The sequence below is a fragment of the Solenopsis invicta genome, chromosome 5 (assembly GCF_016802725.1).
Source record: "Solenopsis invicta isolate M01_SB chromosome 5, UNIL_Sinv_3.0, whole genome shotgun sequence".
In the NCBI taxonomy this organism is placed as follows: domain Eukaryota; kingdom Metazoa; phylum Arthropoda; class Insecta; order Hymenoptera; family Formicidae; genus Solenopsis; species Solenopsis invicta.
The window spans coordinates 20,453,269-20,476,701 of NC_052668.1; the positions used below are offsets into that span (position 1 = coordinate 20,453,269).

General features: G+C 35.5%; 4 protein-coding genes across 8 annotated transcripts; 2 read left to right on the forward strand and 2 right to left on the reverse strand.

Moving 5' to 3' along the window:
* Positions 1-181: 181 nt before the first annotated feature.
* LOC105195098 (lipase 3) lies at positions 182-5,488 on the forward strand. 2 transcript variants are annotated; one of them, XR_003268559.2, is made up of 9 exons: positions 182-1,394; positions 2,040-2,235; positions 2,315-2,429; positions 2,752-2,995; positions 3,377-3,535; positions 3,627-3,714; positions 4,297-4,461; positions 4,585-4,740; positions 4,818-5,488. XR_003268559.2 is itself a non-coding variant. In XM_011160331.3 (9 exons), exons 1-8 carry the CDS (start codon positions 1,278-1,280, stop codon positions 4,735-4,737), a joined length of 1,215 nt encoding a protein of 404 aa, XP_011158633.2. In that variant the 5' UTR covers positions 182-1,277; the 3' UTR covers positions 4,738-4,740; positions 4,818-5,488. The 2 variants fall into 2 exon arrangements, 1 of the variants encoding a protein (XP_011158633.2); XM_011160331.3 differs by having other exon boundaries at positions 4,297-4,439.
* Positions 4,905-13,527, reverse strand: LOC105195099 (arginine/serine-rich protein PNISR). Of its 2 annotated transcripts, XM_026133490.2 has the most exons (12): positions 12,885-13,526; positions 12,200-12,388; positions 11,833-12,083; positions 11,455-11,626; positions 10,724-10,905; positions 10,393-10,632; positions 10,151-10,253; positions 9,141-9,212; positions 8,548-8,642; positions 8,015-8,174; positions 7,043-7,939; positions 4,905-5,228 (listed from the first exon to the last, which is right to left on the reverse strand). In XM_026133490.2, exons 1-11 carry the CDS (start codon positions 12,976-12,978, stop codon positions 7,068-7,070), a joined length of 2,430 nt encoding a protein of 809 aa, XP_025989275.1. In that variant the 5' UTR covers positions 12,979-13,526; the 3' UTR covers positions 4,905-5,228; positions 7,043-7,067. The 2 variants fall into 2 exon arrangements, with proteins under 2 accessions (XP_025989275.1, XP_039304887.1); XM_039448953.1 differs by lacking the exons at positions 4,905-5,228; positions 9,141-9,212 and having other exon boundaries at positions 6,679-7,939; positions 12,885-13,527.
* Positions 13,528-14,965: 1,438 nt separating this feature from the next.
* On the forward strand, positions 14,966-16,482 carry LOC105195100. 3 transcript variants are annotated; one of them, XM_011160334.3, is made up of 4 exons: positions 14,966-15,116; positions 15,691-15,888; positions 15,966-16,158; positions 16,243-16,482. In XM_011160334.3, exons 2-4 carry the CDS (start codon positions 15,697-15,699, stop codon positions 16,362-16,364), a joined length of 507 nt encoding a protein of 168 aa, XP_011158636.1. In that variant the 5' UTR covers positions 14,966-15,116; positions 15,691-15,696; the 3' UTR covers positions 16,365-16,482. The 3 variants fall into 3 exon arrangements, with proteins under 3 accessions (XP_011158636.1, XP_039305914.1, XP_039305913.1); XM_039449980.1 differs by lacking the exon at positions 14,966-15,116 and adding an exon at positions 15,230-15,252; XM_039449979.1 differs by lacking the exon at positions 14,966-15,116 and adding an exon at positions 15,279-15,300.
* Positions 16,483-17,237: 755 nt separating this feature from the next.
* On the reverse strand, positions 17,238-23,398 carry LOC105195101 (terminal nucleotidyltransferase 4B). The gene is made up of 9 exons (XM_039449982.1): positions 23,208-23,398; positions 22,744-23,170; positions 21,544-21,714; positions 21,070-21,427; positions 20,820-20,966; positions 20,391-20,584; positions 20,107-20,260; positions 19,590-19,728; positions 17,238-19,442 (listed from the first exon to the last, which is right to left on the reverse strand). The coding sequence occupies exons 1-9, from the start codon at positions 23,362-23,364 to the stop codon at positions 19,231-19,233; spliced, it is 1,959 nt and encodes a 652-aa protein (XP_039305916.1). The 5' UTR covers positions 23,365-23,398; the 3' UTR covers positions 17,238-19,230.
* Between the last annotated feature and the right edge of the window lie 35 nt (positions 23,399-23,433).

The window sequence follows — 23,433 nt, forward strand, 5'->3', positions numbered from 1 at the left end:
CTTTTTCTCAAATACACCATGTGTAATTATTTAAGAGAAGAAAGATCTAAAGTCCAGGATTTTTGCAGCATATTTTTACGTGCATCGACATTTACAAGGTACGCAAGAGATGAACGTATCATGCCTCTCTTTTTAAAAAAAGGGGAATAAAATCTAAACTTTGTAGCTTTTTTACTTCAATGTATATATATTTAAACATATAGTGTGTGTGGGTGTGTGTGTGTGTATATATATATGTATATGTATATATATATATATATATATATATAAATTAAGTACTATTATATAAATATATTATTTACATTATATATGTATAATATATGTAATAATTATTACAAAAGAGGAAGAACTGAAAAAATAAATTGACATTAGTAGAAATGGACGTAAGTCGGCCTGATTATGCGTCAGCACACGTGAGCGCCCAAAAATTTCTGACGTTATAGTTAATCGTGGCAGCGCGCGTTTTATCACGCTATTATCACGTAGAAATGTTAACATTATCAATCGACTAACAATTGACGTCATCATTCGAAGATTCTCGACAGTGTTGTTAATTTCGCGACGAGCGAGTATTTGTAAAAAAATTAGTCGATCGTAAGGTGGTAATCGCGCGTCGCGAACACGTGCTCGTGCCCTCCGTCGTATCGCTATTCCACGGCTTTCAGAGATTCGTGTCGTTAATAAAAACAATCGCGGCCTCGGCATACGTGAGCGTACATACAAAAAGCGGATAACGACTACAACGTGATACAGGATGAGGCTGCGACGGGGTCGTGATTTACGGAAGAAGACTCGAATTCACTCATGGGAAGTAGTTTTACTACTTCTACAGCCTTGTGGTCAGTTTGCGCCACAATTTAAAATCGCCTCCTCGGAAGAACGAGGAAGGTGGGAAACGCGGGATGTTAATAAAGGCGCGTGATCGACGAGAGTCTTCCGAATGTTTGAAGAAACGTCCGCGCCTCCTCGTCGCATCGCCGCATCTCTTCAATTTTTTAAATATATGATTTAGTATTTGTTACCTTTTACATATATTTACATTTCTCTAACGAAAGTAAAAGTTCGTGCATTATTTAGTCTCGACGACGCGAAGGTTTTTAAAGGTTTCGTTTAAATGATCGATGTAACTGAAATAGTGTTATAATAAACTCGTGTTATAATAAGCGGTGTTTCCGTTTAAATCTTTATTTAAATCCACGGCGGAACGGTAAAAGCTGCGTAAACATTTTATAATACGAGCATATTGCTCCGTAAAAAGTGAGTGGCCAATTTAGAAGATGATTGCACAGCGGTGTTTTGTCTCGCTGTTATGTTATGGATTCGTCATTCAAATAAACGGTCTACTTCGCACACGTGGACTATTCCCTCCGCGTAACGATCCCAATCTACTGGTCGTAAGTGAAATGCAAATTTGTTTTTAATAAATTTAATCGTAAAAATTTATTTTTTGATTTTTTTTTAAAGTGAGTATCAATGTATTATAAATTAAAAAAGCAATTTAACAGCTATAGAACTTAGCAAAATTTCAGAATTTTTATTACTTTATTAATTACAAATTTACAAGTTCAATTGCTAATATATCAAATCTTTAATTAGCTTTCGTTTTTTAGTTCAAAGTATAATTGAAAATTAAAAGTTAATTGTGAAATATATCGTGATCGATTTAAGTATTATTACTGAGAGGTATTATTATTGAGAGAAAAAAAATCTTGGCTATTTTTGAAAAAAAAGAAAGAAAGATTGCTCTTATGACACTACATTTAAATGTTTCAAGTTTTGACATAAAATGCATAAATATTATATATGTATAAAAAGAAAAATTAAAAAAAAAACGTATTTTTTTTGTTAATTTGACATTGTCCACGTGTCAGATACTCGTATCAAGTATTACTGTATTTAATCAATTAGGCATTATATCTATACTCACAATTACTTTAATATTATACACTTTAATTATATTTGACGCACTGATCATACTTAACATATAATTAATAATTTAATTTTTAATCATAAATTACATTTTAGCAAATTATTTTTAGGAAGATAGAGTTAGACAGAATGGCTATCCTTTTGAACTTCATCACGTAACAACTGACGACGGATACATATTGGCCGTTCATCGGATACCAAATTATTCGAATAAAACCATTGAGAATCATCGGGTAGTGTTAATCATGCACGGATTGTTGGGATGTTCGATGGATTGGCTGATAACGGGTCGTAATCGATCAATCGGTATCAGTCTTGCTCTTTGGCTTTATATAGATTTTAATGCGAACGTTGATTAAAGAATTGTCCTTAATATCACGATTAGCTTATCTTCTGGCTGACGAGGGTTACGACGTGTGGCTCGGCAATAACCGTGGAACCACAAACTCGAAGAATCATACAACCCTTTCTATACAAAGTGCTCAATTCTGGGACTTCAGGTATCTGCAGGACTTCGAATGCCGCGCACCGCCGCATCGTCCAGTATATTTCTCGTCTCTCATCCCTTTTCGCGACAAACTTGACGTTGAAATTCAATACGTTCGCGATTTCGATCTTTATTCAGGATTAATGCAAAGAATATGAGAATACAATTAGAATATACGAGATACCTCAACCGCATTCAATTCGGACGGGTCATTGCGTTGACTATCATATTATTTGATATCAATTAATTATAATTTCATAATGATATCTATAAATTATATGTTATATGTAACAAATATTAATCAATTGCAATTTTCTCGTGAATATTCTATTTAGCTGGCATGAGCTGGGTATGCATGATTTGCCCGCTATGATAGATTATATATTGGAACAAACTGGCCAACAGCAATTGTTCTACGTAGGCTTCTCTCAAGGAACAACGCAATTTTGGGTTCTTACCTCTCTTAAACCGGAATACAACCAAAAAATTAAGCTTATGTCCGCTTTAGCACCCGTGGCTTACACCGGACACATTGGCGGTATACTGAGACCTCTGAGTTTCTTCGCAAATATTTTTAAGGTAAAAATCGAAAAATTGCAATCCGTTAAAACATTTTTCGAAACTTAAACTTGAAGAAAAAAACTGGTAAATAATTGACGGAAGCCATTTTTTCAAAGTGCATTTTATTATTTTATACGCACACAGAATTATATTATTTGCTATTTTTTTTCTCTACAAACTATATTTATACAAAGATAGATTTTGTTTTAAGTAAAATATAAATAAGTATAAATTAAAAGCGTTCATTAAGAAATATTTGCGACAAGAAATACTTTCGTTTCTAGAAAATAATTACATTGAAGAAGATTAAAAAGGAAATAAAATTAAATTAAAAAAGAAAGATGATTTTGTGAGGCATTTTATACTCGGTGCGTCGGTGCTAATTACTTAATTTAACAGGGATTTTACAAGTTTACTGGATATTTTGAAATATTAGCGAATTCGAAATTAGAAAAATTCATAACGCGCAACTTTTGCCACGAAGAAATGTTCACTCAACCCTTTTGCGAGCTGATCGTGTCCATGATCGGAGGTTTCAGCACCAACGAGACGGATTACGTAAGCTATTGTCGTACAAGCCATACGAAATCGGTTTCAAGCTAAACGTGACTTCGATTCGCTTACGTGAGGTAACGTTACATATTTTCAGATGCACTTGGCGGATTATCTGCAATTCGCGCCGGCGGGGTGCTCGTACAAGCAATTGGTTCATTACGCAATGGGCATTCAGAATCCAGGTATCTATTTCTCAGGGTCCGACTTTTTAATTACGAAATTATACAGTAAAAGAGATTTTGTATTAAAAACCATTTTTCATATTCTAAATGATCCACCAAAATTTTTGTGTTAACATTTAACACAAAAATATATGTTAGAAAGTAACACGAAATTTGTATAAAACATTTGTATAAACAATTATCACAAAAAATGTAATACATTTTGACATAATTTGGAATCAAATTGTGTAAGTACATTTCTTTGATAGAATTAACTAATTAATAATTATCAATTTCTAAAATGTTTAAATTAACACGTACATTTTATTTATTTATAATTTTAGAATTTATGTTTTAAAATTAAATTATTTTTGTTATCTATTATATCTATAAATTGCATTACTTTAACACTAAAAATGTTGAATCTTTATTCAACCAACATAATCACACTAAGGCACTAAGTCAACACTTTCGGTAATCAACACCTTACAAATTTTAACAAGGGTCAACTTTAACATAAATTTTTAGCATATATTTTTACAGTGACAGGATCAAATGTTTTTCATCCTGTGTCCTTTTATAATAGAGTTACTTATTTTGCAGGACATTTTCGGCCTTACGATTATGGCATACTGAGGAATCTCAGGATTTACGGGCGATTTGTGCCACCAGAGTATCCCATGGAAAAGATCACGGTTCCAGTGATCTTGTATCACGGGTTGAACGATGTTTTGGCTGCTCCAGATGTAATTAAATCGCTTCAAATAAGTATTTGGCACTGCACACACGTTTACGTATAAGCGTAAAGGAAGATTTTCCGTCACCTTTACAGCTTTACGTAAAATGTCAAATATCTTATTTCATTGTAACATCATTTGTCATTTATTTTAGGACGTTAAAATATTGAATAGAAAGTTACCGAATATTTTGGAGGATTTCATAGTGACGTTAAAGAGATTGAATCACTTTGATTTCGTATACGGCCTGCATGTACGAGATCTCGTCTACAATCATTTGATTGAAAGGATGAATTCCATACCATAAATGGTAAAATGCAAATTCTCAAATAGATATCATTTACAGCGATTTCGTGCAAACGATTTGAATTTTTTTTTATCTTATAGGTACATACTTATTAATTTGACCGAATGCCTGACTCTGCAAGTTTAATGTGCGTAGGGTTGATATGAAAAAGATACGACCACTTCGACTAACTTTGCATCAACTTTATTTCACGTTCGTCTTTTTCGTAATCATATAAATTTTGATTACGTGTGCTTTTTTTTAGAAAAGAGAAACAGACTTTTGTACATTAGAACGAATAATATTAGATGAATCTATAACACATAGCTATAAATATTACTATTTATTATGTATTATTATGTATTGTTACGACTTTTTTATACACTATTTAAGAAAAAGAGATTGAACGTGTGATGCATATTGAAACATTGTAACTATACCACAATGCCGTGTATGTTGACGAACTGAATCATAGTGAAACGTTGAATCCGAGCGGAAGCCAGTGGAAGATGCTGAAACAAAATAAGATTTCTAGGACTCGTATCGAAATCCTGACGCATATTCAATTTACATGATTACCGATCGATTACTTTGCCCGAACAAGCTTTGTTCTCTATTGAAGTCCACACAAAAGCATTTCTTTTTTTTTATCAAAATTGAAATATATTTACTATTCCACTCATATATAAACCATATGTTATTAATATAATCATCGAATGTAATTGTATAATTGCAGCGCTTATTTATGAGTATATTTAACATTAAACGTAATGTAATAATTTTGAGAAAAAAAAATGTGCATACGCGCGATCTTGTTTGAAATAATTTTATGTGGAGAAAGATATTATTGCAAAGTAATTTTTAACGAAATTTTTACTTGTATCAATTTGTTAAATAAAATACGTTGCAGAAATACTTTTCTATTTTGTATAAAATTATCTCGAAAATTGCGAAGTGTGCAAATTTATTGTTTATTCCTAGTAAATAAGAATCCTGAATTCCATCGATAATATTTATTTATTAATACAAAAATAACCTCCAATATATTAAGAGCGTTTCTAACAAATTTAGAGTTTTATCTTATAAATTCTGATATTTACAAGGATGGTTGAAAAATAAAAATCATAGACTCGCTTTAATTTGCTACATTTTCGCACGGATGAAAGAACAAATCGATCATTCAGCAATAACATTTTATGAATGGAATCTATATTCTCTTTGAATATTCAGACGAAAGGATTATACATCTAAATTATGCTAGTCCTCACTTATATCATTTCAATATTTATACATATATTCTAATGAATTTTTTAAAAAAAGCAGTAATTTATTTAGCTAAAGTGAAATAGTAATTGCTTAACATTGCCTTTTTACATGAATATGAATTATATAAAATTATTATGCGTAAAAGCGCATGTGACTAGTTAATACATTATTCGAAGATAATAATATTGCTAAATGTAATTTTGAAGCAAATAAGAATCTTGGATATTAAAAATATAGATTAAATAGTAAAAAAAATCTATAAATTTTATATAAATAATAAATCCATTTGAGAAAAAGAAAGTCATTCATTGTGAACATACTTGATGGATAAAAATGCAAAATCAATGCTTGTTATTGATCTTGAATGTGTCTTAAAAAATTTTGTTATTTTAATCTACTTTTTATTTTTTACAACTGAATCTAATAACAAATCTCTATAACATATCTATAAAAAAAACTTATAGGAAGATTAAGTAATTTTAATGTATATAAATTGTCATTACTCGATTTCAAAAAAAGATTAAGCAAAAGTTTTACTGCTTTTTTTTATTTCGTAACAAATTATATTCTTTATGTATAGATCAACTTTTCTAACATAAACTTTAATTAATATAAAACTATATAAAAAAAGAAATTTATATTCATGTAAAATGTCCATTGGTCTATAATTATCTTGCGCATGTGTTCAGTTTTATATATATATATATATATATATATATATATATATATATATATATATATATATATATATAGACCAAGGAGCAGATAGAAGGGAAAAGTTCCTAGCCGAGTACTACAAGTTTCTAGATTACGATGAAGCGATATTATTTACGCGTAATGTATATAATCTTAACTATTACGCTAGGTATAGAAAGGTATCATGGAAATACTGCAATAAATCGAGAATCATTTATGCACGAGGATAAAAAATAAAAAGAAGGAAAGAACCTAAGAACAATTTCTTGTTAGTTTAGGAAACAAGCGGTAAACTTGTTAAGAACGATATCACTGCTCTTTATCTCATATTTTTTTAAAGCTACAATCAGAATGAATATACAACCTTGGGCTAGGAGCAGGTCCTGACCTCAATTCCTGTATCGATGTGACGACTTCTTACCATCGCGATAGCTCGACTTGGATCGTGACTTTCTACTTCGGTCTCGCGACCTAGACCGGCTGCTCCGTCGTTGGCTCCTTCCGGAAACGTAGGACCTTGATCGTCGGCGATCCCTCGAACGGCTGCGCGACCTTGAGCGCGATCTCCCGCGTTTTGTTCCCCGTGATGACTTGCTACGCGATCGGCTGCTCCGCCGCCTCTCTCTGGAACGCGAGCGGGACTTCCACCTACGGGAATGCGATCGCGAAGACCACTTCCTATCGACGGATGTCGATCTGGAGCGTCGATAGCTGCTGCGCGAGCGCGATCGCGCGCGCTTGCGGTCGCGTGGCGATTGTGAACGACGCTTTCTGCCGGATCTGTGATCGCTGGAGGAACGCGAGGACCGCGAGCGGTAATCCTTACGCGATTTTGCCGATCTTGAGCGCGATCGTCGCTTATGAGCGGTGCCGCGTTCAGATGAGCGCGATGACCTGGTAGACCGTCTGCCGCTTCGCGACTTGCTTCTACTCTTGGACTTTCTTCGCCGATTGTAACGCTGTTCGCGTTGTTGCTGCTGCTGCTGCTGTTGCTGCTCGCGCTGCTGCGATTGTCGCTTGCCTGTGCTTCGCGATTTCTCATGCTTCTTGGATGTCGACTCGCTCGACTCAGACAAGCTGCTCGTGGATTCGCTGCTGCTCGATTCGGAGTCGGCAGATCCCGACACGGTGCTGCTCGCCTTGGCCGCCTGCTGGCCGTCGATCGTCGACGCATTCTGCGGCACCACCGCTGGACTCTGATCGCCGCTCGACAAAGTTTCGGACGCTTCTCTTTGATTATCTACCGTTTCTTTTTCATCAACTAAAGTATGACGTCAGGAAGTTACATTTAGTCTCCCAGCGGCCACATACGGGTGAGTTGTCGGTCGAAACATACCTGACTCTCGGCAGCTAGTATTACCGGTATGATTTTCCTGTTGCTTATTACTGTACTGCTCCTCGCTGCGCTGTTCCTCCTTTTCTTCCTCCTCGGCGAGTCGCGCTTCAATCTCCTCCTCCGTCTTACGGAACGCCTGTTGCCGCCGTCTCAGCGTTTCCTACAGAATCGTAGACTCGTAGAATAAAATAAAGTTGACTTCTCGGTATAATCAAGTAAGGTCGTAAATTCAAGATTCAAACGGTAGGAAGAAAAGGAAAAAGAAAAAAAAGTAGCGGAAGAAATCTAAATTTTTTCTAGAATTCTTTATACACATACATGTAAATTCATTTTATTCTGAAATATTTTTCAAGATTTCTAAAATTTCTTATTTTATAACTTTCGAAAAAACTTATAAAATCTGAAGTTTAAGGTAATTTTTTTACAGAAATCTTAAAAATATGAAATATGAGAATTTTTCTCCCAAGATAGTTAATCACATCACGACGAATAAACTGTCCAAGTCTAAAACAATCTCATAACACAATTCCTACCTTCAATTCCTCATCGCTGTCATCGTTCTGAATCTGTGGGTGCTCGCTCTGTTCCTCCTCGGATTCGCTGTTACTGTCGTTATAGATGCTCAGACCTACGGCAGACAGAGCTGAGAGTTATATCTGTTCCGCGCGTGCAGCATCATGACACCCTCTCAGCATCGGAGTTGACGGAAAAAAATAAAAAAAAGGAAAGTGTGTGTGTGTGTGTGTGTGTGTGTGTGTGTGTGTGTGTGTGTGTGTGTGTGTGTGTGTGTGTGTGTGTGCGTGCGTGCGCGCGCGTGTGTAACCGTTACTTTCGTCAAGAAATGTTCTTGAGAAAGAATGAAAGAGTGAGAGTGTGAGAGAGAGAGAGAGAGAGAGAGAGAGAGAGGAGAGGGACACCTCTCTCGGTTGCGGTGACAAGTAATCTCTACGAGAGAACGGCCGAGTTAACGTCAAGTTGAACTTCTGCGTAACACGCAGTCTCTTCGTTTATCTTTTTTTCTTTTCTTTTCCTTTCTTTCGTTTCTCTCAACGAATCACTGCGTCGTTCACGGCCGTTCCCTACGGATATCACCGCGCGTTACAATAAAGCGTTAAAGCGTACTCACCGAGTGATTCGTGAGTGATCTGAGCAAGAGGGGCCATGTTGAGGGATGCGACGGGGGTCTCTCCTGCAGGGACTTACAATACACACGCATTTAGTAATCAATCACCTAAAAGTGCGCTACTGCACGGATAACACCCCCGATAATACTGAATGGCCTTTCTAATCGGTCCATTCGCACACGGGGGAAGGGGGAGGGGGAGCGAACCGTCCCTTCGCTTCTTCTCATGTACCTTAAGAAATCTTTATAACATTATTTCACACTTACAAGTTGAATTATAATATTCTAATATCTTAAGGAAAAAATTAGCTGGCATCGCGTGATTTGCTACGCGGCTTGTGACTTTCAATAGAAAGTTGAAGGATAAAGTCCGCAATGCCCGGAAAACGAAGTTAAAGTACTTATAAAAACTCGGATCACAACTTAGTGCATTTAAATGTATAAAAATCGAACGGTAAAATATGTGCCCGTAAGTATGACGGGTATGAGATATATTTTTCATTAATTATTCATTAAATATTACGAATTAAATTAATATCTAGGCGTCCTTATTAAAACATGTCCTGATTATATCATTGCAGCATTGTATGTTTACACTGATATATATATGTATGTGTGTGTGTGTGTGTGTGTGTATAAATTTTATAATTTCTTTATCGTAGAGATATATCGCGAGAGAGATCATTGCCGAGCATAAAAATGCCAGTGCGTAAAAATGTCTCTAAAATTTGCGACGCGTAGTTACAAGACGATTACATGATTAAAACGAGAATGCCTTATGCTATACGCAAATTCCTGAAAAACGCAAAATACAGGATGTCCTGAAATTGCCGAATAATTAAGTCTACATATTAAGATATCTCTGTTTAATGCTTTCAACTTTGTATTACACAATCGCACAGCTTCGTCGCAGCGTGGCGCGACGAGTAGGCTCGCTGAATCGGATTCTGTGCCTTGACAGGCGAAAATATGGAAATTCAATTGGTTAGTTCTATCGTGTGTATCTGGGGTACCTTTGGCACGTGCGCGGCTCCAAACTTCCCTGCATACTGCGCCAATCTCTTCGTTCGTTACTTCCAGAAGTATTTCTGTCAACGATCTTCTCACTTTTAACATCTGCGTAAACGAAAGATGCAGTCCATACAACATCATGAAATTAATAAAAATTAATTAAACTGTTGCTATTAACTTAAATTAATTTGAATCTTTTGATTAAATTTAATTTCAATATTATTTTAATAACAACAATTCTTACCACATCCTGTAAAATTTCCTCTCGCGATCGCTTTTGCACGATCGGGACCAAACTAGCCACAGCAGTCGGGCTCTCATCAGGACCTGTATGAGACTCGGGAGAATCGGCATCCCTGAATCGTGATTTTCGCGGCCGAACAACGATATCCGGGGTACGATCGTAGCTCTTTTCTACAGACTGCTGCCCGCGTGCGTTACCCGTGTCGAAGTCTTGCTCGGTTTCCTTTTCCGAGTCCGAGTCCTGTATGTAAAATAAGTAACAATTTCTTGATTGCGAGATCCGTAAAGTAAAACTCGCCGCTTAAGCAACATAATCCACAACTAATGCTTACAAATTTACTCTTGCTGGGATTAAGCACTGCGCGCGCCTCGTCCTCTGCTTGTTTACGAGCCTCTAACTCTTGCTTCCTCAGCATCTCTAGTCTTTCCCTCTCCATAGCCTTCTGCTTTTCCTTCTCCATCTTCTCTAGTCCTTCTCGAATCCACGCCGGTAATTGTCTTCGTTTTGCGGCATCTATGCAGAGTGAATTAATTAACAGCAATATGTAAATGACAGCTCGCATTATCATAATTGCCAAGTCAACTGAATCAGCTTTGGTGATTGTAAGCTAATGAAATAAGATCAATATTATTATTCTTTCGGGAATTTGATCAAAAACTCTATTAATAAATACAAACTAAAATGCCAATGACTAGCACAGGGTGCGGTTTACGTGTGCGAATTAACTGACTTTATTACAAAAAAATATTTAACAAAGACATTTCTTGAACGCTAAACGCTAATACAAAATAAGCGCAAACATTTCGATTCACATATCAAATCTTCTTTAATGCATTCTTAAAAATCTACTTTATATTTATGATGTATATTTATGGATATTGATGTGTGTTGCTTTCCGAGTTCCAAGAATTGTAATTGCATTTAACGTTCGAGAAACAGCTTATCAAACACTTCTTTATAATAAAATTAGTTAATCTACACACATAAATCACTATTGTAGCTCTCATTGGCATTTTCGTTTATATTTATTGAAATATTATTCTTGTACGTTATCATTTTTACCTATAGTCGTAGTAGTATCCTCCTCTGGGGTCTTTTCTCTGTCATCTCGACATCGAACGGGATCTATCACTCTCATGTGTGGTCCTCTACTCCCATGTCTCATGCCTTTCATAAAAGGAAGTGGCTGGGGTGATACTGCATTAGGCGGCTCACCAGACCAGTAATTAGTAACCTAATGAACACGCAATTAATGAGATACTTAGCAGGATATTATGTGGTTTCATATGAATGATTAATTGATTTATTAAGATAATTATATACTTGACCCGAGAATGGATTAGATTGGCACCTCGTTAAAGAAATTGGAAACTCTTTGATATCCTTTTAGCTTAAATTATTCTATGATTATGAAAACTCTATTTTTCTTCATTCCTTTACCTGATTATATGGTTGTCCGGATGGCACCGAGTTGTATGAGTACAGCGATGGCGCCGGTGGAGGTGTGTTGAAGTCAGTGGTAGTTGATATTGTCGGCGCAGGTGGTATAATCGGTATCGTTGGAAGTCCAATTGGTTTGCCATCAGAATCTATAGAAACACCTGGGGGTGGTACGCCGCTCCATTCCCAATTCCCAGTTCCAGATGTCGAAGTATTCCAATGTCCCCATTGGTTCCATTGAGTCCAGGCTTCTGTTCTCATCAATTATATCGAGATAAGAATATTTCTCTCGTTAGCACTTTTGATGACGATCATTTGTCACCTATGTTAATTACAAAATTGTTAAAATCATATGTTCTGGCTTTACCAGATCCACTGATAGTCGGAGCAGGTGGTGCAGGAGGCACATCGTCATCCTTGATGTCCATGTCCATAGGAGCCTCGCCACTACCATCATTTGGAGAACATATTGGATTTATACTGGGTGGTGGTGGAGCTGGTGGCACAACGGTCTCCTTCATCTTTATCCACTGCTGTGCTAATGCTGCCCAATCCACTGTATCCAGAAAAAAAAACAATGAAATTTTACAATTCATATATATTATATCAGCAACGATCTTGGTTGTTTGTACTGCTTTGCACCAATGTATGTTAATGATTATCATACGTTAAATTACTTATTCATGAGCCTATAATGCAAACATCTAAACTAACAAAACACTAAAAAGATTTATCCTTTTCAATTGACCTTGCAATGTTTATCTTTTTTTCTTTTTCTTTTTATATTGCAGAGAATAAGATAAAAGATAAATTGTGCAAAAAGTTTAATGGAAAAAAAAAACAGAATATGTTTGAAATGTAGTTATCTGCTTCAACATACATTTATTATTTTATTTATCAAACTAATGTTATTTATACTTATATCTTGCTTTTATATGAATATCGTGTAGCACAGTTTTGTAGCATTGGAACAGAGTCCAACATTGGATATATTCCAAAGGGGCTAACAATAAGTTTTGCGTTTTGATCTGAGTGGAAGAAAGCGGATGTACCTTGATCATTACTCATGTTTTGATAAGCAGAGGGATTGAGCGCCCACTGAGTCGGATAGTCCTTCCCCTCGAACATCTCCCCGCTCATCTTCATCTGAAGTCGTGCGCGGTCAAAATCCCGAGCCAGTCTTAATCTACCGTAGCGAGAAACATAGTCTTAACTATCTTGACTTCCTTGAAACCACTTGGAAACGAGCTTGGATTTGGACAGCTAAAAGCGCCGCGTAACGTTCTCGAGGAAGACGACGTCCACGCGTACTTTTTTCTCTCTCTTTCTATCTCTCTCTCTCTCTCTTTCTTTCTCTCGGTCGCTGTGCCCGCCGATGCCTCGCGTAGGAATACCGAACGTAGTCCCCCGAACCGTGTGTTCACGAATTTACTGTCCGGATGTGTCTGCTCGCCGCCAGCGACGATACGTATGCACTGTCCCTGACGACGAGAAAACCCCGGGATCTCGGCCGGTTTTACGGAACGCGATCCCGGGATCAAGGCGACATTCCGCGACGCACCCAAGAACACTTTGCCGAAGACCAAGTATCAGGCAAATTGTCGCATTCCGCCGACAACACTCCGCCGTGAACTGTACCGGGAGTCCGAAGTTGTCGTCGTCCTCGTCGGCGTTGTCGGTTGTCGGTTGTCGCTGGTTTGCTGGTTGTCGCCCTTGTCGCTCAACAATGTCGCCAAAATAATTCGCCCGATAAAGGGACACCGCGCGTTCATTAAGTCCCATTTTCAACAATTAAATTTGCCTCAAAAGACATCTTTGAATCTAATATAGAGCTTGAAATTTTCTATTTTTTCTTTCTCGTTAATAATCATATTAATATATTTTAAGTATTATAAATAAACTACATTTAATTCGCCTTTTATGGTTAAATATTAATTAGACGGTAATATTACAAATATTACAAATAATATTATAAATTAAATTTTAATTTAACTTTTATATGATATAATTATACTTTTATAATATTTTTAATCTTAATGCAACTTTTATAATTGATTTTTGTTCACACAATTTGTAATGTAATCAAATTCATTTTAATAAATTTATTTTATAGGCTATTAACTTCAATTTAATTTAGTTAAAAAAAATATATGAACTTTAAACGTGATTTTACACAATTACAAATTTCTTTACACAAATAAAACAACAAAAATAAAGGGTGATTTTATATTAATAATTTAAAAAAAGTTTAAACGCATTAAACAATTTTTTAAATGCAATATTAAGTATCAAATAAAAGGGTCCTTTTATTTTGGAGCATGTCTCTCGAAGCTTCGAAAATTCAATCTTATTGGGAAAGTAAATTACGACAGGAAGAAGTAGATAATATCGAAGAAATGGCGCCGTCATCCGTCCGATTAAACAGCTCAAAAAATCGTCAGAGTTATTAAGAGTACAGAATTAGCGAGTAGGTTTACTGGATTTTTGGGTAGAATAACCCCCACTTCATGGGGAGAGAGACTACGCGATAATTGGCTAAATCTACAATGATGGCTTCCTGGCGCCGGCTAATGAGAGCGCCAACCAATCAGCGCATCGATACGTGAGTGATAGAGACGCCCCCGCCTTAAAGACGCTGACCAATCAGCGCGTCTGTACGTGAATATGATAGACACCCCTGCTTCGAAGACGCTAACCAATCAGCGCGCCGATATAAGGTTCACGTACTACCGGCAACTTCTTTGCCTATTCTACTTTCCTGATACTTCCGGCAATATTTTTCAGTATTTTGAACGGTGCAAAACCCAATTCTCACTTACCTTATTTACCGACGTATCTTCTAATAACTTTCATCGATTTTTTAAACAATCTTAAGAAACACATAATTAAATTTTTATTATTTTTAATTTAATTTAATTATTAATTAATTTTTCTTGCAATATGTATAATAAAAATAATCTTTGAATTGAAAAATTATCTTTTCCTACGTAACATATTGAAAAGAACGTTTGAAAATATGATCATTTCTCTCATGCGTAAAAATATATTTGCGAAGTTTTATATTGTGTTTTATACGTTTTACTTCTAAATAATTGTTAATAATTTTTGTAATTTTATCTGACAATATTTCGAAATTATCGATCGACTGACGAACAGATCGAAATAAATGGGCATCTGATTTAAGTAGTAGATGCTAACCTAACCCGTCTTTCAGCCATTTTACTTTTACTTCTTACGCAAAATTGAACCCCGATAGAGATTGTCGCGAACATTCGCGATCGACGGTAAGTCGCATGCATTAACATTGATTTCTTGCAACAATCGGTCCTGACATGATTACGTAATATTTTCATTGAGCCTCGACAGCGAGTCTCCTTCGTCGCACGTTTCCGCTTTCGGGCTATCCTCGTTATCAGTTAGGTAACTCGCTCGTCCGCATCGTGTTCGACATCGGAGCAACATTTTCCCGTAATATTGTTAAAGACTATAAAGACATCGTGGCGCGACACGATAGCTTGATTATTTCTACTATATGATATACAAATGATTCTACGATACAATTTAATAACGTACATATAAATCTTGCAGGATATTATTGCACACATATAGCGTTGAATTTGGCAAATAATTCAAAGACATATTCAGCAAAATATTCGATATAAGACGGCTCACAATATAATGCGATACACACAATTGCTAATTTAATTTTATACGCCTTGTACATAATGAATCTTTAATACAATTGTTATGTAACTCTGCATATCTCATTTAGTGATTAGATTGAATTTTGTATGTGGAGTAATTGTCTTAAACGTCAAGTCCCTCCGTACTTATTTACTTTTTACTATATTTTTGCAGTAAGTAATGGCAGGCAGACTGTTTGCGAGTCGCTTGCGACCTGTCATTCAGTTCCAAAGATGTAACCTGATGACAATGGACAGGGTTGGTAATAGGGATGTGGTTGGCTTTGGATACAATGGCGAACCCTCCTACTTGGACAGAGTGGACTTCCCCTGTCCTTCGGTTCGTTGGAAAGAAAACACTCCTGATATCATGGTAAAAAGAAAAACTAAAATCTCAGAGTCATCAAGTGGATTGTTGCAATTGTCAAATTATTATGTTTCTTTCATTAGGCACTGAGAGAGAAGGAGAAGGGTGACTGGAAGAAGCTATCAATCGAGGAAAAGAAAGCCCTGTATCGTGCCAGCTTTCGCCAAACGTTCAGTGAGATGGAAGCACCCACAGGAGAATGGAAGGGCATTGTTGGGATGGCCCTTCTAGTAGTGAGCTCTGGCATATGGCTCTATTTGTATTTCAAGACATTTGGTATGTTCTCTTTCTCTTGATGCTACTTTATTCAGTTTGAGATGTCAAAAAATTGCCACTTTAATGCAACATTGCCTCTTCTAGCTTATCCACCATTGCCTGAAACATTCACACTAGAGAGACGATTGGCACAGTTGGACCGTATGAAGAAACTTGATATGAATCCAATTGAAGGATGGGTCGGCTCACGAAAAAATTTAAATTAAATTTATCTGTACTATTAAATTAGTCGTCATGTACAGTATCTCGTTTCCTGGGCGCTTGTATAATATGTACAAGTGGCGAGATTTTAATAAATGCCATGTGCGATTACATTAGAGTGCAGATTGATATTTTAAAGTTTATTGCTATTTATAATCTTTATAACATATTAAATTATGATATAAATATAAATTAATACGTTAAATTGCTATAAATTAAATACACAAATCACTCAAATGTAGGACTCGATTGAAGAAAAAGGTAAGTAAGATTTATTTCGTTTTTTGTACATTTTTCACATATTTTGCTTCAGATTGAACGTATGTGTACAAACTTACGAGTAAATAATTGTAAGTACAAATCGCTGCCTGTAACTATTGACGATTCCTAAATCCGTACAATTTAATTCGCCCAGTCGCTATCTCACTTTCCTTTCTCCTCGCGTAAACTTTATTAAAAAAAAAAAAAAAAAAAAATTGAGAAACATTACTAAAATACGGGTAACTACATACACCATTGCCTGTACTTTTGAAAGTTCGCAGTTACACAGTTGCGAACTTTAGGTAATGTGTGTATGCGCCGAATAAATATCTTTACGATCGTAATGTAACGGTTGTGAAACGACAGTACAATTCTATAGAGGTAAAATGGTATTACTGATCGCGTTACATCGTTACATTATTGCTTATTTAAAAATATACTCACACAAATATAAATATACAATGACTATCAAAATTTTTTTTGGAAAATACAGAGTATTATATTGCTATCGAGAAAGTTTATAAACGGTGTATTTATCTGGTCTTAAACGATGGATGTTATATACGAGGTAAAATCGCCTTAAAATTATGTACAAACAAGAAATAATTAAGATCAAATATCGGCATCATTCATATTTATTAAACTTTTTTTTCATTTTTTTGCGGATTTTTTTTACAGACGGTCCGGTAAGTCTCGATAAATTCGATAAATATGAGTGATCACGAAGTTTCGTTATCAAACTTTCAATGATTACGAAATTCTGATATTTATAAAAAACACGTAATTTGTTTAGGATCACTAATCGATAATAATAGTTTACATAGTTTTAAAAATGTAGTATGGCTTTATATAATGCTTTACAATAACATTTAAATTATTTATATATATTTATATATATCTTTAAGCAATTGACAATTTAATTATTAAATTCAATCACAGCGTACAATATTACATATGAAAGAGCTTTAAGTTAAATAATATACACGGAATACTGGGTGTTATATATAATTTAAAAAGATATATCAGAGCTAAACATCCTCATTTTACGTGGCTAAATTAAAGAGTTACAAGAGATAAATCTTTACATCGCACATTTAAAAAATCGTTGAACACAAAAATGCAGTAGCACCTGAAAGGGATTTTGATCTGATGTCATCAAAGAGATTTGTTGCAGAGTAAACTCATTCTATTTTGTATTATTAATTATTGCGTCAACGGAATGTAATATGTGAAAGTGAACTATGCCTACCACGATCGACGAACGTAACGTACGGAGCTTTTAAGTAATGTCAAGGCCTTTTCGCGTATTGTCATATACATAAGTTTTCATAAAATGCAATGTAAGATTCATAAATATCAGATTCTTCGTTTTCTTCTCCCTTTGTATAATACAAACATGTGTTTTGTTTCAATTATCTGATATAAAAATAATACATCATTGTTCAGAGGATATTAAGAATTATGCTAACATGAAAAAACTGGCGTCTCTTTGTACAAAAAAGTAGATAAAGCTAATTTGCAAAAGAAAAAAAATTGTTGCTACGAAATAGACTGTGAAGATTCGAAGCGTTGTCATCACTCGATCTCAATAATAAGCTACTTTTTAAAAATATTATTCAAAATTTATTTTTTTTTAACCATCGTACTTGTAAACCTGTAATTTTATTAAAATCTGAAAAACATACCAAAATCTTTCAACAACAATATACTTATACTTTATAGAGAAAAAAAAAAACAAAAAAATTTATAGTTTTAAATAGATATGGCTCCATTCACAAATTGTTATGATAAAATCACTATAATAATGTAATCACTATTTTAAATATTTATAAGTTAAAAAAGAATTCAATAGGTAACTCTTAGACTTACTTCTCTATATGTTGTATATTACAATATGTACACTAGATAAGTCCCAATATCACCAAATTTGCTGTCACCTTGTTATAAGAATATAGTTTCGTATAGAAAACTAAGTTTTTTGTTGTCACTATTAGCGTGTTTTACAGTTTTTTATGTGTTGAGAAAAACTACAACTTATCGTCTGTATACTATTCGTACTTTTAAATTACAATATGTTACTCATCATGGCCGTGAACACAATTACTATTCGACGATGGTAATGATAATTTTCAGATTTTTTTTCTTATAGATGAGATAATTAATAAAATATTATTACACTGGGTACCGTTTATAACTTATGCAACGAACCGTGAAAGCGAAATGGATCTTATCTCGATTCTCGATTAGAAATTCGTACGTCTTTAATTTTTAAAGACTTAAATTCTTAAACTTTTGCATACAGAGCAAAAAATATGATTCTGGTAAATGGGAAAACAATAAGAAATATGTATATATATGTATAGCTACTGCTTGTATGGGCAGTCTTGTTTTGCACAAGAATCATAAATTTTTCAAATTGTTGGTTCTCTCAGAACCGTAAACCGTTGTGCCCTTCTGTACAGAGAAACTGAAACTGAAAGTGAAGTCGCGTAGGATGTTCAGTTATTACATGACCGATTATTAATCGCTGTCTTTCTATCACACAGTTATGATATTGAGCTCGCTACTTAAGTGACGGAAGTAATGTCCAAAATTATCGTGCACGTTTCATCACCGTACACAATCTCCGGTTCCACGTTGCATCGTACACTGCTTCTTCCTCTTCATCGAGTTTGGCCTAGAGCTTGGACTGTGACTAGTATTGTTATTATTATTGTTGTTGTTGTTTCCATTACTGTGGAGTGCGTGCTTGGTCTTGTTCTGACCAACTATATTGTTGTTGATGCGATTATAGCTGCCTTTGAAGCTCTGTTGGTGACTGGCTGCAATAAAGAAACATCGGTAAAATAACACACGACAAATGTGAAAGATATTGTATATTCGTGTAACAAGTAACACTCTCATTGAAATCTATTGTAGCAACTTTGTTATATATACAGGTAACAAATAAAATCAATTGATTGTCATACCGTGAGTGGTTGTTTTGAATGCTTTTCTTCCAGAATAACTGTGGATTTGGTGACTATTATAAAAGTGCCTATCTTTGTTTTTGTCGTTTTCATTCTTCCCACCAGTGTTTGGAGAATTGCCACGACTACACTCGGAGTCCTTAAATAGATATGTAAATAATTCCAGAATTAAGGACAATTCTATGTTATATTGAGCACACTTAAGAGACAGCAGGTTTGTACATATAGTTAATTAGAGGTTTGTAAATTTATTTCAGGAAAAAGAACAAATGGATTCAGAGTTTTTTGCTTAGGTAGTATTTAGTACTATATTTAAGTTGTAGAAAATTTAATGTATAATTCCGAATTGATTAAAAATAGGAGTTTTCTAATCAAAAACAGGTCCGAAAATTTCAAATTTTGATTTCGAGTAAATTAGGATATTATATACAAAGAAATTAATGTAGGATGTATAAAATTATGTATACATAAAAATAATAATAATATAAAGATATACTTTTTGAAAACATTTATTTACCGTATCACTGGCGGGAGCTGAAAGAGTGGACGCATCAGAACCAGTTGAACTTGACAGAGAATCTCCTTCGCTTATGGGTAAGAGGAATGTGTCTTTAATCCATTTACGATATTCTATTACTTCATCAGTCACGCGGATTATTCTTCCCAGTATGCTATATAATGAAAATATCGTTTGTTTTAGTTTTCAGTAATAAAAATATAATGCCGTGTAAAATGAAGTAGAAGAGAGAAAAAACAAAGAGATAATTAAAAGATATTTTGAGAAAATAATGAAAATCTTACCTTACTTTACTGGCGTCATTGATTAAGATATTTGAGGGATTGGCCGCTTGAGAGAGAATACAATAGGCCCAATTAAATGCACTCTTTACATACAAAGCACCGTAACTACTACGGCCGATATCGTTTCCGGGTGTGAGCGGATCTTCTATACACAACAGGGATGGTCGATGACCATCTATCATATCTCGTTGAATCTGTTAATTAACATGTATAATCAATATCAAAGTATTAAAGCCCATATCTGATTACACATTGGAAATTAAGAATTACAAATCAAAGATTAGAATTCGACTAATCAAATTTTAATTTTAATCCGCGTATTTCTGACTGAATTTTCATTTCCAATTCACAATTCTGAATATCCAATGCGTAGCCTGCTATTTTATATATAAAATCTCATATTATAATGTAAATATAAAATTATTAGACCTCCTCTTTAGATATATAAAGACCACCATCCTTTACGCGTATGCCAGTCTTAACATAGTTGAACTTTCTACCATATAGCTCTAGAAATTCAATTAACAATACTCCCAGGTTGGTGTTTGGACAATGAATATCCTTTCTCGGATGTAACTGGAATGAAATCATGTAATAACAGCAATTAGTTTCAGTTTCGAGATAGGATTGTTACAATAAGAAATGGTTCCAACATACATGTCACCACGATTGTACTCACTTGTAAAAAACTGATAGTCATGAGTATTAAACTGTATGAGGATATACCACCGGTGAACACTTCGTTAAGATCTCTTTGCAATAGAAACTGCTTCAACACCATGACTAGCTTCTCCAGAACTGGATATTGCTTCTTAAAAGAATTTATTAACTCGGCAGATTTGACACCATTGTTCATGTTGAAACTAATGTCCACTTTAATCTCACTCTCCTTATCAGTCAGTTTGACAATCGGTACACTGGCCTTGTCCAACACTTTTATAGATGATGGCTCAGCAATATTTTGATCTAGCAAAGCACGTTCCAAAGTACGCAATGGAAGATTTGTCCACATTCCTATTACTACCAAATCTATATCACTGCAACAAGTAAGAAAGTATCTGTATATTTCATGGTATCTAATATGTATGTCTATGGTAAACAAATATCTCTTTCAGATTACATATATATTTTTGTATAAATTGTATAGACTTACCTCGTAGGCAAATATAAACCAGTGCGAAAGCTACCAAATACTTCAACTTTCGAATCTGGCCAGAGATCATAAATTACACTTTCTATTCTTTTTACAACTGTCAATCTTAATACATGCTCTTCGTGCGAGGGGCACATGTATGCAAAAAAATCTTCTATTTCCTCGTGTAATCTAAACAGAAAATAAAACTATTCAATGACAATGTATTACAAAGTCAATTTTTTAAAGTCTCTAAATCTAAAATGATCCAGCAAAATGTATAATACACCTCAGTGAAGAAAGCAACACAAATTAAAAATATAAAATTGTTCAAAAGAGAAAAAAATTATGCATATTTTAATATTAATTATTTGCAGCAGTAATTAAACATAAGTTAACTCGGAGCTAATCATAACTGCTTCAATGTTTCCAGTTCTAAATGTAATATAAATATTAATTTTGTTATGTTGGATATAAAACAATTAGCCTTATTTCAATCTATATCATTTGTCCCCATTTTATCTTTTTTTAATTTAACTTTTATTACTTTCCTGATTGATGTGTATTTATTTAGAATACAATCTACATGTATAAAATTGAAAAATTGAAAAATTTTGTGTTTGCTCAGTCTACAAAGACGCAATATGTCCATAAAAAAACATTTCTAATATATATAAGTGCAAATTTCTAAAAAGTGTTTAAAAGTGAAATTTCATCTGAGGTATGTTTGCGCAAGGGAGTTGGCATGCCTTGTCCTTCATATCTGAATGTTGGACATGTTTACAGTTTTTTTATGAGTCAACAATAACGATAATAACTTCAAACTTTTTGCTATTTAGAAGTTATATTTGTAAATCTACATGGAAAGAGAGAGAAGGTTCCACTGGGAGATCTCGTCCATCATACTGAAGGGCACACACACACACGCACACGCGCGCGCAAACACACACACACAACACACACACACACACACACACACACACACACACACACACACACACACTCTCTCTCTCTTGCGGGCGCTAGAAATATAGAAAGGTAATATTTAAAGATCCGAAGGATCAAATCACTTTGTATCATTATCTCCGGCTATTCTTCCTCCCTCTCGTCCTCGATACTGTCTGGACGGCATTCAAAGCGCCTTAACATAACCTAAACCGAGAGCCATATGGACCGTGCGGGCAATCCTTCTCAGGCCGATGATGTGAATCGAATACTCACCCTATCACCCCCTTGGAGTAGTGTTTGTCCGGCACGCGCCAAGGACAGCCGCCGTACTCGCCCACAAGAGCATCGTAATTGTAATTCATGCCGTAGGTGCTCGCCCGATTGTCGCCTTTCCTGCGGGACGGATTGTAATAGAAGTTGCCGGCGTTGAGGGGCACGCGGTGCTCGCCGTTTCCGTTGCCGGCGGCAGTGCCGTGAACAGCGGACGCGGCCCGGCCGTTGCTACCGTTGCTATTGTTGCTGCTATTGCTATTGTTGTTGCTACTGCTGGTGCTGCTACTACTGCTGGCATTACCGCCGTTACCACTGCCGTTGCCGTTGCCGCTGGTGCCGGTGTTGGCGTTGGATAACGGCATGATGCCGGCCGCGATCGTCGCCGCAGTCGCTGCCGCCGCCGCCGTCGTCGTCGTCGTGGTCCGCCGTTCGATGGTACCGGTTTGAAGAGCGAGCTTCAGGATCGTCTTGTTGCAGCCGCACGCCCATCGCGTTACTCGTGTTCGCGTCGTTACGCAGGGTGAGGACGTCGAGGCCCTTCTCAGCCTCCCAGATATGCAACCAAAGGTCCTTGGCGGGGCCGTACTGCTCCGGTTGGTACCAACCGATGGTCGGATCCATTAAATTGGCGCCGTTGGACGGGGGACCTCCTCGGCCAATCTCTTCCGTGCGTACGTGTGTGCGTGCGTG